Source organism: Seriola dumerili, unplaced genomic scaffold (genome assembly GCF_002260705.1).
Source record: "Seriola dumerili isolate Sdu_G_001 unplaced genomic scaffold, Sdu_1.0 BDQW01000003.1, whole genome shotgun sequence".
Lineage (NCBI taxonomy): Eukaryota > Metazoa > Chordata > Actinopteri > Carangiformes > Carangidae > Seriola > Seriola dumerili.
Genome location: NW_019174258.1, coordinates 6,034,047 through 6,059,622, shown reverse-complemented (window position 1 = coordinate 6,059,622; position 25,576 = coordinate 6,034,047). Strand labels below are relative to the sequence as shown.

Here is a 25,576-nt window from a genome sequence, read left to right as displayed (position 1 = left end):
AATGTAGACTTGTAGATGCTTGATTGATTCTGTTAGCATCCTGGATTTGTCCGTCAGCCAATCTGCCTTGTCGAGGACACAGTGCAAGCATCTTAAAAGGTTCAGTTGTGTGTGTGTGAGTGTGTATGTGTGAGTAGTGTGTGTGGATGGATGGTTGGTTGGTGTTTGTACCAAATATGCTGTACAGAAGACAGGAATTTTAAGAGACCTATTTTCAACAACAGAAGCACACATGTATTTAGGCTATGCAAACTATAAGAAGCAAATGTGAGACATGACATTAAATATAAGAAATGAGATTATAAACTATTTGTAATGTTGCTTATGAACTTCACAGAGCAGAAAAAAATAAACATTCAGATAGTGAGAGTATCATGTCACTATGTAAACTATTAGGATGCCTTAACTCTTGTTTGAAAACCAGTTTGTCAGTGTGTCTGTATGCTGTTCTGGGTTGATTTTTTTTTCCATGACTAAGACATAAGTCAGTAACTATTATTATTATTAATGTTTTTTTGTTTTTTGGGGGCACAGGGTGGACATTTTGAGGGTTGGGTGGGAGAAGGGAGATGGCTCTTTTTGCATATGAAGCTGGTTCTGCAGCTTGAAAGACTTGAGTCAAAAAAAAAAAGAAAAAAAAGAAACAAAACCAGCATTGACAGTAAACTCTGGCTGCCGTCCTCTTCTGTCACAACCAAAGACCGAACAATATGTTCCCATTTTACATTATGGTAAAGCAACAGAGACTGTACAACTCTATTTTTGATACTTTGAAATGGATGTCATTCCTAAAAGGTCGGGGACGTGTATGAGTGTTGAGAATATATGTATATGTATATATACATACAGTATATACATATACATATATGAAATTGTTTTGTAAAATAAAAGGGAAATACAGGTTTAGCTGATGTTTACCGAGCCTTGTATTGTCATTTCTTGTATATTTTGTATGTTAAAATTTTTGTAATTTTTAAGACTGCAGTGCTTTTTGAAATTATTCAAAGGGAATACCTTGCATCATACTGTAGGCTCTAAAGTAGTGTATATCAATAAAACAGAAAACTCAGCTACGGCTTTGTGTCTCCTTTTTATGTTTTATACAAAAGCTGCCTTTTCTTTACCAACTCTGTGCTCTCTCTCTATTCTTCTAAAACTGTCTCACTAACCCCTTCACAACTCAACACACTGCAAGTATTTATTCATAGGTGACACTACTAGACCAACATAACAGTGGTAATGTACTGTAAACACTGCTGTGTTTCACTGATGGTTTGGTGTTCATTTATGTCAATGACATTCAGCTAAGTGAATCTAAAGCGATTCACAAGCCATTATGCACAGAATTTGAAAACGTCTGATTTGGCGCCATCTGGTGGTATTTACAAAATATTATAGAATCCAGTCATAAAATATCTGCTGATGATACGGGCAAAAACTGTCTCTTGAATACAACTACAGTATTAAAGTGAAATCATGCTCTAAATTTGTATCTTTTCTTTTTTGTATGTCTCTCAAGTAAATTTTTCTCCTGCACTCTGGTTTGCCAGCCCACTTCGACCTGGAGCTAAAACATGGAATCACCATCCACTTATTTTCACCTGCCAGCAAGGAGTTTTACCAGAATGGTGAACACAGTTGCCCCTATTGTACTCTAACTGTGGGTGTAACTGCTAGTCGCCTCCTAACAGAATATAGCACCATGTAGTTTCTGTCTCTGATTACTTGATTTTTGCCTTTGTAAATATCTACTGTAAATGACATACTGCATGTTGAACCGAAGACTGTCCACACCTCTTTTAAAATGTATTTCTTTCCTGTTCCCTTCTTAGAAAGAAGACATATTTTTATGTCTGGACAACATTTTTTATTGGTTTTATTGACATTATTGTCTTATGAATTCATCTCTTTAAATGAGACCAAATGAAACATGGATCATTGTCAACATTTTTATGGTTTATAGTCTTATCTAATTTACACAGAGCTAAATTCATGCAAGTCTCAAACTTGCAACAAAAGAAATATCTCCTCTGCCACCAGAGGTTGACCTAGCCCTGTTTGGGCCAGTATTGCACTCTGGGTAATGTAGGCAAAGTAAAGATGAAAAAAATCCAAAAACAAACTGAGGACAGCTGTCAATAGGCCCGTCACAGGAAAACACGTACACAGTACTCCGGTCGTAAGCAGAAATTAAAGATGCTACAGACTGATTGTTAGAAATAGTCTGGAAACAAAAAACAGAACAGAGACTGTACAGCAGCTGAGGTTGATCATTTTAAAAAGGCTTCAGGATATGTCTCTGTCCTGTTAGATTTAATAACAAAATTGGATTAATAAAAATAGAGTCAATTTGTCATGCTATTCAGACGAGCAGTTCCTTAACTCTTTGATTGGAGCAAAAACGAATCTGTAGTGCTTGGAAAAGGTCTAAATGGGATGACGTGTCATACATGCTTTATACAGGAAAAACGAGTTACAAATGACTTGGTACACTAGCAAAACTGTGATCCTGCTGTGGTTTTCACTAATAGTCCCTGCAGCTCAAGGTCAAATGAATCCATGTTAGTTAAAGAATACAGCTTGAGATCCACTCCTCATTTCAGTAGTCTAAGTCTTTATGGCTTTTTTTTTTTTCACTTTTCAATGGCACCACTGGAGACCATCAAATTAATAAACGTTGTGCACGCACATACACACATCTGTGTTTGCATAGAGCTAACACAAAGGATCATAAACTATGACGAACCAAAATATAGTGGTCAAGAATGAAAATTCAGAAATATACAGAAAAGATCAGAAGCAGAAGTGGTTTGTATAGCCTCAAGCATTTCAGGATGAAAATGATCTCTACAGTTTTATAGGGGACAAATACAGTATATAGAGCATTTGAATACACAGAGCCACTGTTATGGATTTGTCCAGGCTCCACATCATCTCCTCTCCACAACCAGCTATTGCAGTAGATGGCAAATACACAGTAATGCTATGCATGACATCCACAAAGTCATTAGCACAACGCAAAGCTTTAATGACTTCAGCTGCTTCACCTGTGGATGTTCAGACTCCAGCAGCAGCTTCAGGAGTGTCAGGGCCAGCAGGGTCAGGTGTGTATTAATAAATGGCAGATCAAAGAAAATCACTGTGTTATGTAGCAATGGCATCAACTGGAGATTGTTCAGTTTTACGGAGAATCTGGGAGGTGAGTGCTTTCAGTGGGAGGTTAGATTGAGCTAGTGGTCAGTTACAGAGGACCAAGTGGACCTGCTGGCCGTAGAAGGGGTGGTTGGAGCGCTCGGTTACAGCCCGTCTGGCGATCTCCTCACTTGGGAAGGTGATCAAGGCCTCACCGCTGCACTGGCCACTGAAGTTGTACAAGATGAGAACAGCGTCTGGCTGGAGCTGCAGAAAAAGAAAAAGAAAAAAAAAAAAAAGACGTGAAAATAAGTGTCACTTATTTTCATGCAGCTGCAACATGAAAACTCCAGGGGGAGCCCACAAAGCCTAGGATGAACAAAGCCTTGGCAAAGCTCATCTCATCAAACCGGTCCAGTTAGGTAGGAAAAAAAAAAAAAAAAGATTAATGGGCAGAGCTTAACAGGTAAAGTAGAGTACATGCTGTTCCCAGAGGACCGGACCCATCGTGATGCCACACACATTAATTATCTGTTAGTTTGCATGCATCCACGTCCTGCATCAAAATCAAGTTTGATGCAAAAACTCCTTTAAAACATGCAGATATGAAACAACACACTGATCATTGTAATGAGAGCAGTAAAATCTGTAAAGTCTACATGTTAGAGAATCACATGTCAGAGCATTAGATAGGGCGACAGACAGAGTGGGATAATACATTCAGGGTACCATCCACTGGAAACGGCCGAGGTAGAGAGGGAGGCCCTGATTCAGAAGCCGTGTTCATGCGGTGGTTTAGTGTAGGAGTGCTGAATCAAGAGAAATTAATACTGCAGCGTGTATGTTGTCATGATCCTTAATCACAATGTTCAGTGAGTAGCGCAGACAGTGTTAAGATAAAATTTAAATATAAAAAGAGGGACGTACTCTACCACTTCATTTTTCAAAAGCTCTAAAAAGGTTTGTAAACTTGAGCATACAGATGGTTTTTACCCTCACTGAAGAGCAGGGACTGTGGGCCCTGCATGGGATGGTTATCTGTCTCTGCTGTACAGCAACGTCCAACACACAGAATGTATAAAATATTAAGGACATCCACATAAGAGCACATGTTGCAGGTGCCTATAAGATGCTGCTCAATATGATAATTCAATCAATAGAAATAACATGTTCTTCTTATTTACAGCAACACAAATCTCAGTGCTAATACCAAACTTCCTGTCGAGAAGTGTCAACTGATGTGATGTGCCGCAAAAGTTGCAAGTTAAAAAAAGCTGTAAAAATTGAACTGATAATCCACTTTTAGATTGTGGTGGCTGAGTCTGTGCCACTGCGGTGTCTATCCTATCACAGGAACATGTATGACTGTGGGACAGTGGTTTTGACTTTGATCACTTTGTCAGAGGACTTAAGAAAAAAAAAAGGTCACTAAAATTTCATACATTCTGTGTATTATATACAGCATATTGAAACTTGTGTAGATGTCTGTCAGGAATCCAGACTCAGCACTCCTCTCACAGGCCTACAGGAAGGACTTTAGTCATGAAGCAGTTTTGTTTGGGAAGCAGCAGACTGACATGCCGGCTCAGGAGCTCAGAACCTCGATGGCTAGATTGGGCATTCCTACACAGACTAGTCCTGTCAAATTATAGTTTGGCGTGTGATGTGTATGATGGGTTATGTCACAGTGCTTTAATCTCACAAGAAACATTGCTCGATAGTGGGCACAATAATTCTTTAGGAAGCTATGTTTCTGCAAGATGGATTTCAAGTCATTTTGAACCAGTCATGACCTGCAAATCACTGCCTCAGTGTTTACTGGGTAGTTTGAGGCTCGCCCATTATCCATTTATTCTGGATGTTGTACATTAAACTAAACATATAGACATTAGTTAAGTCGAGGAAATGCCCTTTCTGTCCACTCTGGTTCTCTGGTCTGGAGGCTCTTCTTACCTTGGGGCGAGTCCCTAAAGACAGAGCCATTCTTTGGGCTGAATCAGACTCCTGGCCTGTTCGTTCATCTGAACCACGCCGCTGTACTCGTCAGGGGCGTACTACAGATAATAATGAACGGACAGTCAGGGTGGGAAGGCCTCCACATTGTTTCACACATGACAGTACACAGTTTTAGATAAACAAAAAGATGCAAAAGTAAACACTCTCAAAAATACTCCAGGTTTTTGAGGAAGACAAACACACCAAACCAGAGACACACACACGCGCGCGCACGCACACCAAACATACATACCAAACACTGGCTGAACAGGCTTCGTTTGAACCACAAAGAGTGATTTGGTATGGGATTGTGTGGTTAAGGAAACCAGTGATGGTGTGGGAACTGTTTTCTCGCCCAGGGCCAATGTGAGAGGCATGACTGTAGCCAGAAAAAAAACCACACACTTGCTCCATTCAGGATACAATTACTGCAGTTCAGCCAACAGTCAGGACTAGAGTCAGCTTTACTTTCTCTCTCGAACACACACAGACTATTTATCCAGCATTTATCCTTCAATGTTCACTCGAGAGACTTTGGTGTGAATTTGATGCTGGCAGCCCACTAAAATAAGACACACACACACACACACACACACACACACGACAGCATAGGGGTTGAACTAGTACTAAATGACATAAGCCATGAAGACCAAAAGCAGACCCAAGATCTGTACCACAACAAGACAACCCCTCCACCTCAAACCCCACCCCTCTCCTGTCTGAAGCCACACCTGTCAGGGTTTCATACCTGCTTCAGAGGACTCCGCCTAATTTGGACTGGCAGCAGAAAAAAATGGAAAGCAAAGGGAGGGGTGGTGGGGGCGGGGGTTGGGGGGGGGGGCACAAGAGTGCACACAAGTCCCTTAACTGAAATACTAGAGTGGTGTGATTTTTCAATAAAAACCACCAATAGAAATGGGCTCAATGGTCCAACAGCTTCTGACATCATCACGTGGAGTTGCAGACTATGGGAAGAGTTCATAAACAACAAATATATAGCCACAGACACTGCTTATTGTTATTTCTTATTACTCGTTCACCATCATCGTCAAGTAGCTGCTATGAATGGTTGCCACAGTTTACTGTAACATGGCACTGGGCAGCTTTAGTCCAAGTGTGAGCATTTTACAAACAGATAAAAATCATTCACACAGCAGAAAACCATTCCTCACATACCAAAATCTTAAATTCAAATCATTTTACATGGCAGTTGAAGAAAAAAAATAATAGTAATATTGTTTTCTCTCTGCCAGTAAATTTGAGTGCCAGGCTTTTACAGTACATTTCCATACTTATCTTTGTGTGACACCTACATCCATTCACACACCAGTGCACTTTATTAATCTGTGGCCTCATTGAAGTGCTACATGCGCTGACCTGGTATCCCTGGAAGAAGCTGAGGATGTCCTTGACTCCAGCATTGTAGGGCAGACCCTGCATCCTGACCAGGGCACCAGGTTGGGGCAGCACAGGAGAGGCGGCGGCTGCAGCAGGGTGGGGCTGGGCTGCCACTGCTGCTGCCATTGCTCCTGGTGGAGCTGCAAAGTAGCTAACTGTGGAGGGGGAAACTGGTGGGCTGCAGTGAGAGTGTGGCACAAGAAAAAGAAGAAAAGTGAGAACAAAGTCAGTAAAAGGCAGAAGATGAATTAAAGGTTAACTGGTGATGAGTAGGAAGAGCAGAACAAGGCATTTTATCATTTTTCAGTTAGCTGTAGCTGGTGCGTTACTAACCTGGGGTAGTAAGCTGTGTAGTTCATGTTCATATTCATGTACAGGTGTGGTTGAGGGGGGTAGTAGGCCAGAGTGTGAGCAGGGCTGTGTGCAGTGGTCTGATGAGGTCTGGGAGCAGCCAGCAGGGGGGGCTGGTAGAGGGCAGCCTCAGAGAGAATGGCAGGTGGGGTGGGAAAGGCAGTATAGGCTGTGGGGGGAGACAGACCTGCAGGGAGAAAAAACCTGATCATTAACATGTTGTGTTCAGCTCATGCCTAACCCTGCCAGTAATACAGTGTGGTATGAAGAAGTATATGGTTAGTTTCAACGTGCTTCATGGGGATTTCATCATGTGTTTCAAGTTACAAACAATGCACAAAACCGTGAGAAACAAACCAATTCTCACTGAAAGGAAGCTTTAACATCTCTGGGGTCAAGGCTGTCGGTCAGCTGACAGTTAGTGACCTGGGACTCTGGGAAACCAAGTTTTCACTATTTTCTGACAGTTAACAAACGAGATACATTATCAATTAAATCGAGAAAATAATATTCAGATTCATTAAAAATGAAAATAATCATTAGTTGTAACCTGTAACCAGAACTACAAAAATAACCTTGTCATAGTTTTGGCCATCATTCCTATTACTGCCAAGATTTGGGGGCACAGAGGCACAGGTAGTCACAGCTGTACATCAGGGGAAGCAACATATGGAGTCAGACAATCAGACAAAGCCCAAATGTAACCCACAGCTCTTATTTTGAAGTTACAATGTTGTATTGCAAAATTCTATTCCGTGAGAGCTCTGAAAGATCTAATGGACATTAGCACAGTTGGACTGGGTAATAACATTCATCTTAAATTTCACTTTTTAGATGATATATTTCAACTATCACTTCTTTAAGCTGGTTGTCAGTCACTGCATCCCAGGTCAGTATGTCAACAGAACAGATAGAGATGACAGCCAGAACTACAGGAATAAGATCCTGGTTGGAAAATTTTTCTTTCAGTCAGTCTGGAAACCACCTTCTGCATGCCAACTATTTTATTTACAAATCTCTCCTGTGTGCTTCAGGTTGTCATACACACAAATAATGGTATGAATGTATTTACATGCAAACAGCCACTATCAGTATGAAGCTGTGGGCAGCTGTGGTATCCCTTCAGTGCCAACAGGGAAACATGGTGACACACAACACTGCTGACCTTGTGGAGGCTGATGTGTTTCCTGGTCAGTCAGGGTGAAATTACAAGGAAAAAGAAATTTCCTCAACTGTAATTCTAGAAAGGATATAAGTGTCAGGCAACTATTATTTATTTATTTATTTATTTATTAAATCTATTATTTTAAAAAATGGTACAGAAATGTTAATCAGTGATCATTACAAAGAAAAGTAATAATTGAAGCCTATCCTGATCTAATCTCCAGCACTAAAAACAGATATGAGCCATAACCGAGCAAAGTGCATACTTAGGGTTGCAGTCCAGTCTTAACTGTTTCAGAAGAAGAAAGAGGCAAGAACTCTGTCTTCTGTCTGAAACTACTAATGAAACACCAGCAGACTGCAGCACATTGAAAGTTTGAACATTTTAGGTTTTGAGTATGTGGAACTTTCTGATATTCATACAGGCTGGGTTAATTGTGTAACTTTTCATCTCTAGGAAAGTGGTAGCTCAATACTAAAGTCACAGCGCTAAAAGGCTGACAATGACAATGCTAACATTCTGATCTTAAGCAGGTGTAATGTTGACCATGTTCACCATCTTAGTTTAGCACGTTAGCATGCTAACATTTGCTAATTTGCACTAAACACAAACACCTGAAACTGATAGAAATGCCATTAGTTTTGTAGGTGTATTTGATCAAAAACAAACAAAAAAAGTTCCAGATGAATGTGTGATAAAGTTATCACCAAAGTTATCACAATTCATTCTGAGAGAAACAAATGTCATCACAATTCATTCTGAGAGAAACAAATGTCTACACTAAATTTCATGTCAATCAATCCAACAGTTCACATATTTCAGTCTGATATAAAACACCAGCATTGCCATCCCTTGAACCGTGTCGCCGTGTCGTGGCTAAAAATCGTAAAAATATCACTAGAATCGAATAGATGCGGGTGTATTTGGTGCTTTGATGAATCTTATATGGTGGAGTTCACTTACAGGGGAGTTTGCAGGGTGGGGGAGAGAGGCCGCTGCGATTCAGGGTTCCTCCCATCAGCACTATGCTCATCTCCTCTGTGGAACACTGGAACACCTCAACGTACCGGTCCTTCATTGTCTTTTTATGGCACTTCTGGGCCACCATAAACGCTTTGTCAGGTGACTTCATTTGGATGAAGGCATCGCCAGAGGGCCGACCCTGCAGAGGAGAGAGGAAAAACAAAACAGTCATAAACAAAAAACAGTGTGCATGAGAATACACCACAAAGCTACCCAACACAATTCAAAAGGAGGTGGCATTCATATAATAAAAACACAAAATATAATAATTATAATGCTGCAATCATGTGGTTACTAGAGAGTCTGAACATTTATGTGTGAGTTTGTTGGAGCACAAAAAAAGGATAACCATATCTGTAGAGCAAATGATATTCATAAAGTGGCAAAGGAGGCTGTTCAGTGCCCTTCCAAGATTGTTTCCTTTCAGTTTTTCTTTACAACAATTGCAACAATATCAAAATGTAGATTTAAATTAAATGCTTTTAGATACTCGACCATGGGTGAATGGGGATGGGGCATTTAACATAGCTATAAGACATGAAGCTTTACAGTGAAAAATGTCCCCACCAGTCTGACCTGCTGGTTGAGGACCATGTGGACTCCGTGGGGTTTGATGTCAACAGTGTGCTCTCCCATAAACTCCAGGATGTCTTCAATGCCAGCAGTGTAGGGCAGACCACGCAGACGAACACAGTCGCGTGTGCTACTGGTCGCCGGAAGGAAAGGAGGCGTGGCGAGGACCGGGACAGGCACGATGGGAGAAGGGGGCAGTGTTGAGATTAGAGGTGTGGACATGTAGCGGTTCAGGACCTAGCAAATACAAAAGAGGAAGGACACTGATGAATCAAAACATATTACTGCTAATTTTTCAACGAATGACTGAAATCTCCACCAATAAACACTCTTATGAGATAAGGACGTCCAAGTTCATTTCACCGATTATTGAAATTATCTGCATGCACAAATTTTAATACGGAAAAACTTCAAAAATGAAAAAAGGTTGAGTTGAGTATGGTCCACAGGAACAAGCTGAGGGACAAGAAGTTCAGAGCTGTTCCTGAGGGTGATTGAAAAACAATATACATATAAATTGTGCAATAATACAGATGTCATTTTTAGTTGCGCAAACTCCACAGTCATCTGATTTATTGGATGCCTCGACTGTTTCATCACATACTTTCAATGCCATGTTTGCTGACTTCTGTACGTTGCCATGACATCAGTTTTTTGGAAGCGGCTGTTGTGGACCTCAGCCTATGTTCACTAATGACTAACAAATTTTTCAAGAGCCCTAACTGCAAGAAAATTAAATACATGGATTTGTCTATATATTTATCATGATTAGTTTGTTATGTATCAAATAGTACTTCAGTTATTGCCAAGGACAACATGGACAACATGCCCATGTTTTATGTCTGAAATAGAAAACCACAAGTTCCCCTGTTCATGTTGCCAGTTTTAATGTTACTTTGAAGCAGACATTGCTGGAATTACTCAACGCAAACACAACCTTATATGCATTAAACATCTTGCACAGAGGAGCTTAATCAAACTAAGTTTCATTTAAGGGACCTCCACCTGTTCCCAACACATCACCAACAGGATCTTTATGTCTGTTTTGAATCCTGTGATGCAGTACGTCAGTATATTTATTGTATATTGATGCATTTTTTTTCCATGTTTCCAACGATTTCCCATACAAATTAAAAGAATTTACCTGTTGCACCTCAGCCGCAGTGCTCCGAAACAGCTCAATGTACCGCTTCCCCAGGATCTGCTTGTGCTTCTTCAGCGCGTTCTGGGCGTATTCTTCACAGGAGAAGAGCACAAAGGCATCACCAGTGGGCCGTCCGTCGGGGTACTTGACAAAGAGCAGACCTTCAGCACCATCTGTAACCGGGCTCTCTGGACCAAGGAAGGAGAGGACTTCCTGGGGTGTGGCAGTGAACGGCAACCCCCGCATACGGATAATCACCTGGTTCTCTTTGGACAGGAACTGGGCCACCTCGTTAGATGTACCTAGAGTCAGATAAACAGCTACGATTAAACACTTTGCTTCAAGCTAGTGAGCAAAATAAGACCATCCCAGTGTCACTCATTTTGTTAACAGGCAAGGTTTATTGTCATTTCATGTTCATGTAAAGACAACCTGCTTTCGTCAACTCTGTTAGGTAAACACAATGCACCAACTAGTAGCAGGCAGTTGACATAGATAGAAATCCTCCATCAAGATATATCCAATTCCATATTGCGATATTGACACTGTAATTGTAGTGCTTGTCCTAGCTCAAAGTTAACTCTCTTACATTTGCAAATAACCCCATCTGGTGAGCCATTAAACCAGAAAACTGACCTTAAGTGGCAGAGAGTACACATACATTTTCTCACATGTTCAGTGAAGCCTCGTTTCTACATAGCTTTCTTTGATCCATTTGTAAGCAAGTAAAAAGTATACAGTAGAGAGGTCATCAAAATACTGTCATCTAGTGATTAAGGTAATAAACTACACTGTAGATATTAAGTTCAGCGGCTCTACAATTTATGCTACTGTACACGTAAAAAACTATTTTACAGACTAGTCGGAGTATTACTGTCCCTGTTTCTTCTACTGCTAGACAGAAGACTCTGGGCCCATATTTAACATTTGAGCTGAAAATGGCCAAACAAATCCTCAAATTAAACAGCTACAATATAACATTTCTCAACATTTTTCAAAACAGCAGTGTTGCTGCCTGATACACTAAATATTTTGTATTATGCATTTATTTACATGTTTACTATTTTCCACTGATAAATGCAGCTGTGCCTTGTCTGCTTTTACTATTTGCTTAAAGTCCAATGTGCTGTCAATCTGTATTGATCTTAATTCATCTGAGTAAAGTCCAGAGTTAGACTGGCAGCCACTGTAAGTTATCTGCTTCGAGTGACTGCGTTTCTTTGTCTGCTATCTCTGTTCTGTGTTACTGCTGCCTGCTGCTCTATGGTTTAGAGGCCCATGGCTATGCCTTTGTCTCTTCACACCATCTTTGTATCAGCACTGAGCTGGCCCTTTTACTGGCCGTCCGCCCTCTCTCCCTCAGGGGAGTGGGGCTTGAGGCTGAACGGCACAGGTGAGCTGCTGTTAGCCAAGAGTGAAATTTTTCTCCAACTGGCCTCTGAGGGGTTGGGCTGGGGATGAGAAGGTGAGAGAGGAATGGGGGGGGGGCGGTGCAGGAAGCTCCTCACAAAGCGTCTTTCATTAGCCCAAGATAAGCTACTGGAGAGTCACTGGGATGAGGCAAAGACACAGGTAAATGAGATCCTTTTTTCACAGTCACTAAAGAGCTGCTCTTTTGCAGATGTGGAAGCCTCTTGTTTTTCCTCAAAGATGCGGGAAAGCAATGAAACATAAGGCTACCACACACTAACAGAAAGCCTTTCACCATGAGTCTTCATGAAAACATAGAAGAGGAGGGGGAAAAAAAAAAATCTGAAATCTGACCTCCAGCAATTTTGAGGAATTCCTCTCCTGTGGCCTTGTAAACCTGAGAAGAGAAGAGGATAACCATAAAAACATTTAACTCATAAGGATGTAACATATGATCTGACTTCAGACTGACAGTGATCTTCGATCCAAACAAAATACACAGCAATGTTGTGATCTGAGCAACAGTTTATAAGTGATACTGAGCCTGAGGGACTTTATAAAATGCCTTAGTAAAAATGCAGGTGAAGCTTCACCTGTCATAGAAATCTGACCCTGAAGGGGCTTTAGCATAAATCACTAAACCTTAACCAGACTCGCACTGACTGCCTAAGAACATAAAAAGGGCACTAGAGTTCAGCTACACATTTTTAAAAACACACAAAGCAAAACTACACTTTACAACTGACTGAACAAGAGGTAAATGCTGAACCTAACCTCGATGTAGCGGCTGCCCATGTGGTGCTTGTGGCGCTCCAGGGCAAGGTCCCTGTGTTCTGAGTTGATGAAACGAACTAAGGCCTCACCATTCCTCCTGCCCTGAGCGTTTAGACACAGGGCCACACCACCCCTGAAAGACAGATGCACATATACATGCATGAGTAATGACATGGAGCTGCGGTCAGGAGTAAAACTTCAGCAACAGGTTGTTGACTGAATGGTCTCAGATCTGGGTTTAACAGTGATACCTACGGTCTTGTCTTGATAGTTAAACATTTTGACATTTTGGGAAACCCGTTTATTCATTTTCAAGAGCTACATAAGAAGATTGATCCCACTCTCACAACTCTGCAGTAACTATGTACTGTGTTAATTACTGGGTAATGCTGGCAGGTGTATTTTATTACATTTGAAAAGAGCCAGGCGAACCTTTTAGCCATGCTTCCAGTTTTTATGCTAAGCTAAGCTAAGCTAATATAACCAGCTGCTAGTTCCAGCTACATATTTAAGGTGCAAACATTAGAGTGGTATCTTATCCTGCTCTTGGCTAAAAAGCAAACTGTGTAATTATCTGACATTTTAACAAGATTACATTGTTCTCCTGCAACAGGAGTTTATATAAAGTTTGTTGAAGTAACGGGGCTGTTGGATGTTTCCTATTAAGACCAACATACTTGGCAATATTGAGGCCTTTAAAGAAGCGAGCAATGTCTTGGTCTGATGACTGCCACGGGAGTCCCCGTGCTCTGATCACTGTCTCACTGTCCACTGGCTCCGTCTTACTGCTGTACAACACACAATGTGGTGGGAGAAAACACATGAATGACATTCTGACTGTAATGAGTGACAGAACAATAAATTGATTAAAACTTTTCCACAGACTATAGCTTTTATGAATAAAAACACCAACTCCATTGCTGTTAAACTTGAACAAATTGTCCAAAGACTGTAGACACAGAGGCCACTCACAGTAAGTGCTGAACACAGTAACACACTCCTGTGATTAAATGTCAGGGGGTTGTCAAGGTGATAGGCTTTTGGCTGTCTTGAGAACAGCAGGATTTGGTGCCCTGCCACTAGATAGCCAGGTAAGCACTTGATGCAAAGTTGGGACAGCTTTAATGACACACTTGTGGTTTCCTTGTTGCTGTAATCAATGTTAAGAGCCCCTTAGCTGTATTCAGGTCTGAAGTCTGAATACGGCCGGAGGGGGGTTGTCAGTCTGTAACAAACACTGCTGGTAAACAGGTGTGGCAGAAACACACAAGAATGGACTGAGACTAAATGAAGAGTTCATACATACCATGTGCCGGAATCAAACTTGTATTTCACTGATTCAACACAGGAGAATTTGTGATCTAAAAAGAATAAAAGAAAAGAAAATTGTGTCATTTAATTTTTTGTTGGATTCTGAAGGTCCACAACATCGTTCTGTCTCTTATGTAGTGATCAAGTTCATTCACACACAATTGAAAGTGTGAGTTTTGAGCACACTGCATTCCTGATACTTATCACACTCAAAGCCAAGGGGGTAAAGCCAGAGGGGACTGGTGACTGATTAAAGTCTGATTTATTTGCACTGTAACATATCTGGAGTCATGTTACATCCATCTCTACAGCAAATAAGAGGTTGCTGCTTTTTAACACACATTTTAAGATCTGGTTACAAAACAAAAAAAAAAACTAAGTGTAAGTATGGCTGGTCTGCACTGTACCACAGCTGTGCAAAGACTTCAGTTTTGCAGTCACAGTGCTGATTGTATGAACCCAAACCACCAGACAGGTCAAAGTGCTTGATAACAGTGCATATCATTTCACTGATCCTTCTATGGGCCAGGTACCTTTCTGCTTTCTCCGCACAGGCAATGGTAGACATTCAGCCTCTGGGTCAATGTCAGATTATTTCAGATACAAAGTCTGGCGGTTACTTACTGTAGGGCTCAGCCAGCATGCAGAGCGTCAGCTGCACCATGCTCCTCACCTCCCTCACCTCCATCAACTGCTCTGACACAGCAGGAAGACCAACATCTGCATATACAGTTAAAGATGTTTCCCAGTTTAACAGCCATTTTGACTTTGTACTACTTGTACTATGTTTTTTACGTCAAAAAGTTTGCACTGAATTGACAAAGTAAAGTCTATATATTCTATACAGTTATACTTATCAAGAGGGTGTACATTAACAATTTTCGTTGTGTCTCCCCACAAATATGTGGTTAAAAGGAGAATTTATAAAATAGAATATCAGTAAGATGTGAGTACAAATACAGTTTTAGTGCACAGGCTAGCAAAGGATACATTCCAACATGGAGGGGAGGGTGAGCTTCTGCACTGGGCCAGCATTGGGGCAGCATTTGTGAAACTCTTTTCTCACGTCCACAAATGAAAAGAAACATTCAGGTAGGACTAGATTCTGAAATGAAAGAATGAAAAAGGAAACGATTCAGTGTAGCAGTATGACAGTATCTGATATGGAGACTGGATATACCAGGAAGCTAACAAACAAAGACATGTAAAAGAGGAAATTCAGTAGAAAAGGTATCTATGTGCTGACATCTTCTGTCAGAGTTATAAGCAGGAACACAAAAATGAAGAAAACGTAATGCAAAAGAAATTCATTACTTCTTAATACGGGTCAGTGACCACATTCATGAGGGAAAGAAAGTTTCCATACGAGTTATGACACACCATCATATAACTAGAGGCACGGACAGAGAAAGCCAATACTGATTTGTTATGGGGGATTACTAGTACTCTGAGGCAGAGCATGACACACTAGTGCTCAGCCGAAGTCCAGCTGAAAAACTTTCATCTTAACAAAACTACTAACATTTTGAAACACAGCACTCTTCAACAAGCCCAATAGAATGTTCTGCAAAAGAAAATAAAAGGCTATCTGATACATATTTTCATTTTGGATTTAAAATCGTAAAATGTTACGCTATGGGTACAGATACATGTGTCTGTGGTACAGAAAAACAGTGGGAACTATTACCTTTTTGGAAGCCTCGGGGTGGAGGGCTTGTCGGATAACAAGAGGACTGTTGACGCAAAGTGTGCAAGAGCTCCTGCCAAGGCATTTTACTTCTGATGACACTGACTGCTGGAACTGCATAATGAAACAGAGAGGAGATAGAGAAAAGGAAATTAAACATGGATTTTATTATGAGCATCTTTCAGAATTAAATTGGGACTGTCGATAACAAATATTGAATATAGAGAGGAAAAAACAAGAGGTAATTTATTTTGGATTATTTCACTCCTTTGTACTAAATAATAATATACAGGTCAAACATGGTTTGATATCTGTTGTGCAAACACCATCCACTATGTGAAAGTGAATATCACAGATTAAACTTCAATCTTCAGGCAGACAAGTGAGGGTGGTGCTGTGTTTGACATTTGACTGTGTGTTTGTGTCTCATTAGGAACGAGGCTTGTCTAACAGGTTTTAGTGTTTGCCTAGTGAGAAAGGGAGCAGACAAAAGAGAGGAATGATCACACCACTAATAACCAGTACCAACAGTCACAGGTAGGCCAGAGGAAAAACAAACCATACGAGTCCAACCTGCCTAAATACCAGCACCTCCCACATATGCACATGTTTATTTATAACTACCACAGTCAATAAGCCCCATTCCTTGTGTTGTGTCAACCTATTGATGGCAGCGTTTCAAACTGTCAACAGAGGCCATCACTTCGATCTCTAATGACTAATGACATCTTTGATGATCATCTTCAAAGGCAGCCAAGTTTATATTAATTTCTCTCAGGATAAAAAACTATGTTGAGCGCTTTTTGGCCAGTAAGGTTACAAATACACCAAAACAAACCGACAGCAACAAAGACTTGAAGTACTATGATCTTATTAAGTTAAGACTTAGCCAACAATTGCTTAGCCAAACATTCAGACACAGAGAAGCCTGGGTATCCCACTGAAATCACCTGTTTAGGTCACCAAATCATAAAGGAAAATACCTGAGACTCTTACGTTGCTGAATGTTTCACCAGCAGTCTGTCATTATGTGATGTGGTGCTTACCGTACAACCTGATTATCTGAGGTTGTGTGCCGGAAGAGGTTGCAAATATTTACTTGAGGGTTTGTCAGTGCTGGGGTGGGGTGGAGAGCTATTGGAAGACAACCATGCAGACGGGCAAATGATTCTCAGTGAGATCAGTAGTACTAGTAACTCGTTCACATATAAATACAAGTTGAGTGTTCCTTGTTTGATATTAAATAAACAGGTCCGATTTAGACCACGATACATTGCACAGATTGGGCTTATTAAACTATATATACCATGACAATTCATTTGTAAATGACACTTCTTATGTAAAATTATTATATTGATCAAGATCCAACAACTGCAACCACCAGTCTTGTCATTGTATGTGTTGTATCTCTGCATCTCTTCCTTTGCATTATATTGACATCTCGAAACCTTTGTGAAGTCACACTAACTTGAATGCTGCATTAATTCACTAGCTGCTCAGTGTCACAATGCAAGATAGAGACCACCTTTTGCTTGTGTCATTGGCCACTTCAGAAAGTTGTAATGTTAGCTTTTTCCTTCCCCTACCATGAGCCCTCAAAGTCCCCTCTGTAGGAGCAAAATCAGTCCGTCTGGATATAAGACCACCTTAAACTCAGTGACTGACTAGATTCACATGGCCACTGGCTATACATGACAAATCTTCACACAGTCAGAGAGTATTAGAGGTGCATGTTGGGGCACGCTCAGTCAGAAAGTCAGTCAGGGCTATTTGGCAACGCCAGCCACCTGCTGACAAGGGAACAAATGCTTCAGGGTTGGATTAAGGGAGTTTTGGGGTAGCTGGACTAACACATGAAAGAGTCTTGGGTATTTACAGTGGGCCCATGAACACCAGCAGACCTACAAAGGTCACTGGTGACTGAAATTTCTATTAAAATAAATAAATAAATAAAAAGGAGGAAAGTTTTTTTCACAACTGTGAATGTGAAAAATGTAAAATCTTGAGTCAGTACAACTTCTATTTGCTCTGTGCTATGTACATAAAACACAGAGAAAAACAGACAGATGGTCACTATCATTCTTTAAACTGAGCCACTCATACACTTTCACCTTACCTTATAAAGTTCCTGCAATTTTCCAGGTCAAGGTCATGTAAAAACAGGAGCCACACTTCAGTATTCAAAAATAGTTAAGCAATTTGCAAGCTCAAGAGCCCGTGCAATTTCCGAAAATGCTGTCATGGCTCTGGTGAGCAGAATCATAGTAACCTACCCACATACAGCCCCACAAAGTTCTTATGAAAGATGATTTTACACTGAGGAAGTGAGTCTATCAAGTCAATGGTTGAAGGTTCAGGTGTTCATGCACTACCATCTGAGAGTTAGCTGCCAAACAGCATTACATGACTATACTATGTTCAGTGTTTCTCCTATATGCAAAATGGAACTTTGAGCTCAAATTGTTTTTGAGAAATGAAATATTAAAAATTTAAGCACAGGCCCATTTTGTTAGCACCCCATTAACACCCATATGACTCCAAATTGGTGATTTGGGTCATTTGGGCTGTGTTTCATTATCTCTCAAATTATCAAAAAAGACAGGTAAATGTGTACGTTTGTGTATGCAAAACAAACATTTCTGCCTCATTCACAAACGATGCGCGCACTAATGAGTCAAAACTTTTGCGTTATTTGGATGTTAATGGGGTGCTGAGGCCTATGCTTAAAAAAATGTGCTGGCACCGTTGTTGAGAAACGAAACATTACAATTCTATTTTGCCTGCACAAATGTGCACAAACAAGTCAATAGGTGTTATATCCTGATTATATGGGGTGCCAACTTCAAAGAAATACAAATTTTGACTAAACTGGTACAACCTTGTCCTGTACACTTATCTTGTTATTATATTTGAATTTCCAGATGAGTCTGAAAGACTTGCTTATTAATCCATTTCTATTTATGCTCAATAAAAATAGTGTAAGTAATTTTCTGTGTTGAGGATTTTCATTCCTTGACAGCTATCTGGGCCTCCAGAGCCCTTCAAGTGTCAAAAGCCCCAGTAAATTCTGCGGTAATTTTCAGCTATTCCTCCACTTACACATGTAAATACGGGTCTGGTATTGCTTGCTCATGAATGGGGCACAGCAGCACCACTGCCGAAAACCTGATTCACTTTTAGATTACAGGCTGGTATGATAAACTGCACAAGTACAATAGGTCAACAGATACATTTTGGTAAAAGGATATACCACACAATGAACTCTGTATGTAGCCACATTATTATTTAAAAAAAAAAAAAAGGCTGAGCCCAGAACCAATATGTGAAACAATGTTAAGATCTATTTTAGGTGCTTTGAAGCTGATGAATAACGAATGAGAAAATTATCATTCAGAGGAAAATAATAGAATTAGGCCGTGTTGGCAACACTGAATTTACCTGCACTGTCATGCAAGTTTAGCTCAACTGGTCTATTACACTGCCTAGGTTACCAAAGTGTCCTGACCGCAGTATCAACACACCGCCTGAACAGCACAATGTTACCCACTGATAGAGGTGTAGTTGCCAAAGTGAATTACAAACATGAATCAATAAAGATATAGTTCTGCACTTTAAAGTCCTTGAATTAAAATTCTCTCTTTCAACCTAATTCAATGAAATAGTTAAGACTCAATTCACTGACTGTTCCGATTTTGTACAGGATGTCACTTTTACAGCCTTTGCTACATTTTGTTTTCTTCTCAGCCAGCCGCATGTATCTAAAAGCTAACAAAACTAATTAACAGATCGGGTAAATTATCTAACCCAACTTAATACCTAAAGCTTTCATCGTTCCTATGTAAACACAAAAACCCAAAACTATGACAATCCAAAGTTCTTTACATTAATTCTTCAGCACATTTTAAGCACAGCCATACTGCACAACTTCATGTTTACAGTGATAACACAACTAGTGTTTGCTCTTAGCTGTGCTGTAAGCTCCACCATAGCCAATTACTAAAGCCGGATTACAAAGAGAAAAGCAAATGTTATATAAGTGGTAGGGGCACACCCTCTCCCTTTCTCCTCTGTGTCAAAAAACAGTTTAAATTGAGCAAACAAGCTGATCAGAAGTCAAATTTCACACCGACAACAGATAACTAGAGACAACGGGCTATTGAGCCAAACTCACAAAGAGAGCACAGAAAAAAGGTCCAAATGCTATTTATAGATTTACATAGTAGTACCGGTAGATGTGGCCCTTTACATGAAAGGATCATTGTTATCATGCCTTGGCACACTTGGCTCTGGTGTCAAATACTGGCTGCTCATTACCAGTTATGATGCAATAACCTATGTCAAACTTCCTCTTTGATAATGCCATCTTAGTGGGTGATGGGAAAATTCATTTATTTTAGTTTGATTAAAATATCAACACATGCTTCTCCAGAATGATTTCAGGATTCACAAGTATTACTGAGGAAACTCTTACTCTTAAACCAACTTTTTGCCTCACTCTACCCTCTGAAAGGCCCACTGATGAGGGGGAGGAAGTGGCCTTTGAACATGGTCCTATCAGGGTTTGCTCGCCAGTGTAGCTGGACTGTTTGTGTGCAGAGGTGAGGTAGGGTGGTGGTGGCTGAACCAAACTCCAATAAAAGCAGCAGGGAGTGTCAGGGCAGCCCCTGTGGTAACTGTTCAAAGCACCTGAAACTAGACACACACCACCACCACCGCAGTGCATTTTATGACACATTAAGTGTTGTAACATTGCTTGCATTGGGGATGGGAGTTTGTGACTGGGCCAAAAGCAACATGAATAAAATAGAGTGTGATGGGGGAAATGCTTGGCAACAACAATTAGAGTTTCAGTTTTACCTTACATGGGTAAAAGAGCTTTCAGTGAGCCTATGTGAACATAATTATCAGCAACTCTTTTTTTTCATTTTTTGCAATAACCCAGTTTCTTAAACATTGCATAAATTAGAAATTCAGCATCCGGTGCTAACTACAGGTGTATCCGTGAGTGTAAAATTGACAAGCACACAGTAAAGAAAATTGTTCTCCCACTGCAGACCGTTGTCACTCACTACACCATGAGTTTCCAAAAAAAAAAAAAAAAAACAATGCTTCAAGTTGCACTCTTGTATATACTGCAAAGTCTTCTTATTTTATGTAACGGTTAACTTAAATCCTTAATAAAGTTAAGGGTGACATTCTAAGATGATCTGAAAATAATCCGGTTATTGCAGTGGATGCAAATACATTCTCCAGTTTCCTGTTCTAACCAGATTTCAAACTAACAAGTTGTGGTCATTGTAGCAACAGGCACCAATGTCAACATCAAAATTCTTTTAAGATCTTCCGTTCATAGTGGCATTAATCGCATTTTAACCATCCGACTCTCAAGACACACCCAGTAGAGATGAAAGAATCGATAATGAGCTGGAATAACTTAATCACTGTATGCTTGGGTTCATATAAATCAGAGTGATTTGTGTGTCATCTCTCTGCAGCCCTTTGGCACCGTGTTAAAATACAGGTTGTGTGAATCATCCTTGGAGGCTGTTCATCATAACCATCTCACAATATGGCTGTCTTTGTAAGCAAGTACCAAATGTAAGTAACTTTAATCAAAGTCAAAGACAGCAGTCAGCATTTCTGCCTGTGGTCTAAGACAGTTGAAAAATGATTACACAGTGATTAGGAGGACGCACTGTTTCAGTTTCACAACGACAACAACAAGGTGTGTGAGGTCTCAAATCACATGCATCCCCCTACAGGCTGTGACATGCTGTCAGTGTCCCAGACGAAAGCCAAGCCTGTACAGTCAGTAACAGCCTGACTACAGGTAAACCATCCATCAGCCCACTCCCAGTAACCAAACTGAAATGCAGATGTGCCGTGTACACACCATAATGTGGTAAAAGCGTCACAGCTCCTGTCATAAAACATACATGCCTGAACACGTCATCTACAGCCATGATCTTACATTTAAATCTGCTCTGACAGAGCACTTATATATGTTATTTAGCACTTTTCTGAAAAAAAGAATTAAATATCAATGTTGTCCTTGGATTTGGTTGCCTGCCATGAAGTGACTTCCTATGACAGCTCAGTATGTAATGTATGATCTTTGGTTCACAACCCTGAGCACACAGTTGCATATAGTTGGGGAAAAACAAGTGGGATGGGACTGATTATATTTGCTCATGTCTAATTCTACAACATTCACAGCATTTCACAAATATGCAGTGTGATCACTTTGTGTGGAATGGAAAACCATTATGCAAAATATGTCTCTAGGTCCCATGTAGGCAAATTGCCAAAGTGAGAGACAGAAATTTACCAGAAACATGGACGCAGGTTTCTTTTCACAGATGGCCCCAACACGTAAAATTACAAAAGCGTGTACAGATCCTAGCGCATGTGTAACAGAAGCTCTACAAATGAAATATTATGTATTCACAATCACAAGGATATGGAGGATAGCTGGCAATTGTATGAAAGCCAAGTGTTAACAGCCATGCTAATCTCTCCAGCCTTCTCTACCTTAATAAATCTTTCACCAAAGTGACAGATATCCTTGGGGGCTCTGAACACGTAGGTCAATATCACATGTCCACCAATAAGAAGCAGCTGCTTGTTTCCCTCTAATATTGAATAAATTGCAATGGATCAACTCATCTAAAAAAAAAAAAAAAAAAGAGCCCATCTGTGAACCACATACTTAACTGCAGTTCTCTACAGTGCTCCAAACTATTTTCTTTTCTTCCTTGTATCGACGGGGATAAAACTAATCTTAGAGTGACCAATAGCAAGAGAAAGTAACCAGTGAGACAAAGGTATGAAAAGAACGAACTGATTGCTTGGGTTAATATTTGAAGGTTGAGCACACAAACTAATCTACAGTGGAGCTGAAGTCTTACCAGGCCTGTGCGAGGCACAAATGACATCAAAATTTAGACCAAATACTCCCATGAAGTTGTAACAATCTTAGGCTGTACATAGCGTATCATAACCCCAGCAGCATCACTGTTCTATACAATGAATTTAAAGAAAAACTTTTTTTTTTTTAATTGATTGCCCAAACCAACCTGCTTGTGTATGCACGGTGTTCAGCACCACAGCAGTACTAACATCAACCCAAACACTCTGGGCCAGCATGATAATGAGATGTTTTTACACTATGAAATACTGGAGGGGCGGGAAAGGTCCACCCAGTGCAAACAAACACTCTTGTGAGGGTGGCTGAAAAACATGTTTGGCAACATAAGTACTTTTGTCAAAACACATCTCCTGATGGGGAGGAACCAGAAAGCAAATTCACATCTTGGTCATAAAGAAGTGTCGTAACCAACTGCTGAGGATAAAGCCGAAGATGTGAAAGCCTCCACTGCTGCCTGTCTGACCTGCAGCCTGGTGCAGTCCCAGGTAAACATTCCGCCATCCAGATGTCTGCAGCATGCATCAGGCCGAGACAAGACTAGACCTGTGACTCCTCCTTATCTCCACATGCCCCAGGCTCTGCCCATCCTAGCTCTGCAGCTTCTACAAACTGTCAGCATAGTTCAACTGTCAGGGCCAAACCAATGACATATCTCAACCAGGTGGAAGACTATTTTTTTTTTTTTTTTTTTTTTTTTTAAAAAGGTCATCAGGGAAATTTAATACTCCTCACGGTAACTTACAGCTTAATACAGACTCAGGCCTGTCATGTCACATCTGGCTCTGGAGGGGAAAAGTTGTCTTGGTTTAATTAGCCCCTGAATTTCTCATGATGTTACCAACAGCAAAGAGATTTTATAAGCTGTTTCTGTGGTACACCAGTGAGATGTTTCAAACTCTAAAGATATGAAAGTGAGCACCAGAACTTTTAAGGCCTTCTTTAGATGGAGTGAGACTCACCTGTTGCAGAGCTTTGTCCAGGGGCTCAGCGTTGATGATGTCGTCCAGAGTCAGTCCTGTCTCCTCTTTACACTGGTCTGTCAGCTCCAAAGTGTCTGGCTTGACGAGACATCTATGAAGCTTCCCGACCTGTGAAGGGATTTAACGATTCATGGCGAAGAATGCAGCGTGAAAAGAAAATGCTTATTTATTTGCAAATGTACATGCTTTAGCTCCCACATTCAGGAAATGAACTCTTTCAAACAATTCAAACAACGACAATATAGTTGCAAAAAGCACTTAATTGTAAATAAAGCGTTGTTTATATCATAGAAGCTGACATGCCAAACCAAAAAGGTGTGTTTTCTCCAATAGGGGAAAATTAACCCTCCTCACCTGCTTGTTAAATTTTGGTCGCACACCTGTAAGAGGTGAGCTAACGAGACGGCTGGACGGAGAACTGATGTAGCGTTAGCTAGCATTAGAGAAAGGCAGGCTACAGACGGTTTCAGAGAGCACACCATGTTGATTTAAATGTCAAACATACTGTTCCACTACAAGTAGACACTATGCCACAAACACTCTGGGTACATAAGAAACCGTACAACGAACGAACGGGTCAGAAAGGTCCGTACCTTTTTCTCATGTAGATCCACAATTTGCCACACCAAGAGAATTATTTCCCTCTCATCCGAACCCAGTTTACCCCCATTTGCACCAGCTGTTGCCCCAAAGAACACCACCAGAGTATCACTGTGCGAAGCCATCAGGGACCACAAGGGTAAAAACTACAATTAAAGCAAAGATTAAAATAAAAATAACACGAGGGTTCACCTTTTTCCAAGTGATAAGAAGAGCGAACAAAAGGACTGGAAACTCAATTGAGGTAAACGGAGACAGAAAAAGAGGGGAGATTATTTTCAGAGGAGCCACGAGAGAGTTTGCGGTCAGAGACTGTACCTGTTGCAGTACTTGAGTGTGTTATATCCAGAGATACTGGTTTAACTGGTAAAGAAGGGTGGAAATCCGTGTTTCTTTCACACGAACTCCATAACAAGCCCTGGAGTTTTTTTTCCTCTGAGTTACCTGTGTGGCTCGGCCTCTGCGCCAGGAAAGTCCCAGCGGTGTCGTCTATTGGCTGGTTTGCAAAGGTGAGGGCGGGACGCTGAGGTGAGTGCTGCAATCTCATTGGTCAGATCTGTTGAATCAGGAAATAGTCTGGCAAAACAGGGTCGTAATACTTCCATGAGGCATACAGCCTGCTGATATTTCACATTGACAATGAAGAGTAAATGAGTACTGTTAAATGCAGAACACCCACAGAGATACACCTGCACACACAGGGCAACTTTTTAATTTTGTGAGAGGATTTGTGTTCCAATAGGTTCATTATTTTCCATTTAGATTTGTTTTGTACTCTCTGGTCACCTATTCTTATTCCCCATCCTTGTATAAATAGTATTTTAGGCCAGAAATTCACACAAATTAATTTATTACATGTTCATTGCCTTACTAGATATTGCACAACTGCTTAACCTTTTTTTTTCCAGAGCGTACACTAGATATTTGCAGAAATTGCAAACATGCAGAACATTTCTTGTGTGATGTACCAGGGCACATCAGAGGTTTAATAAAGAATGGATGTTGTAGCAGCATACCTAAACTGATTCAACATTAAAATAACATTTTGGAGCACATACCCTGATTTCACCCTCTGGTTGAATCAATACACTCCTACACTACTACA

The 25,576-nt window shown here is 40.6% G+C and overlaps 1 protein-coding gene across 5 annotated transcripts; it reads right to left on the bottom strand.

The window, feature by feature from the left end:
* Positions 1–1,935: 1,935 nt before the first annotated feature.
* On the bottom strand, positions 1,936–24,870 carry LOC111219944 (epithelial splicing regulatory protein 2-like). Of its 5 annotated transcripts, none has more exons than XM_022742824.1 (16): positions 24,790–24,870; positions 24,465–24,617; positions 23,851–23,979; positions 15,964–16,077; positions 15,267–15,381; positions 14,901–14,996; positions 14,272–14,326; positions 13,643–13,753; positions 12,966–13,098; positions 12,546–12,588; positions 10,782–11,083; positions 9,632–9,874; positions 9,005–9,203; positions 6,859–7,063; positions 6,505–6,703; positions 1,936–3,399 (listed from the first exon to the last, which is right to left on the bottom strand). In XM_022742824.1, exons 2-16 carry the CDS (start codon positions 24,594–24,596, stop codon positions 3,238–3,240), a joined length of 2,238 nt encoding a protein of 745 aa, XP_022598545.1. In that variant the 5' UTR covers positions 24,597–24,617; positions 24,790–24,870; the 3' UTR covers positions 1,936–3,237. The 5 variants fall into 5 exon arrangements, with proteins under 5 accessions (XP_022598545.1, XP_022598534.1, XP_022598553.1 ...); XM_022742840.1 differs by lacking the exon at positions 24,790–24,870 and adding an exon at positions 5,086–5,186 and having other exon boundaries at positions 3,318–3,399; positions 24,465–24,783; XM_022742848.1 differs by lacking the exon at positions 24,790–24,870 and adding an exon at positions 5,086–5,186 and having other exon boundaries at positions 3,318–3,399; positions 9,641–9,874; positions 24,465–24,783.
* Between the last annotated feature and the right edge of the window lie 706 nt (positions 24,871–25,576).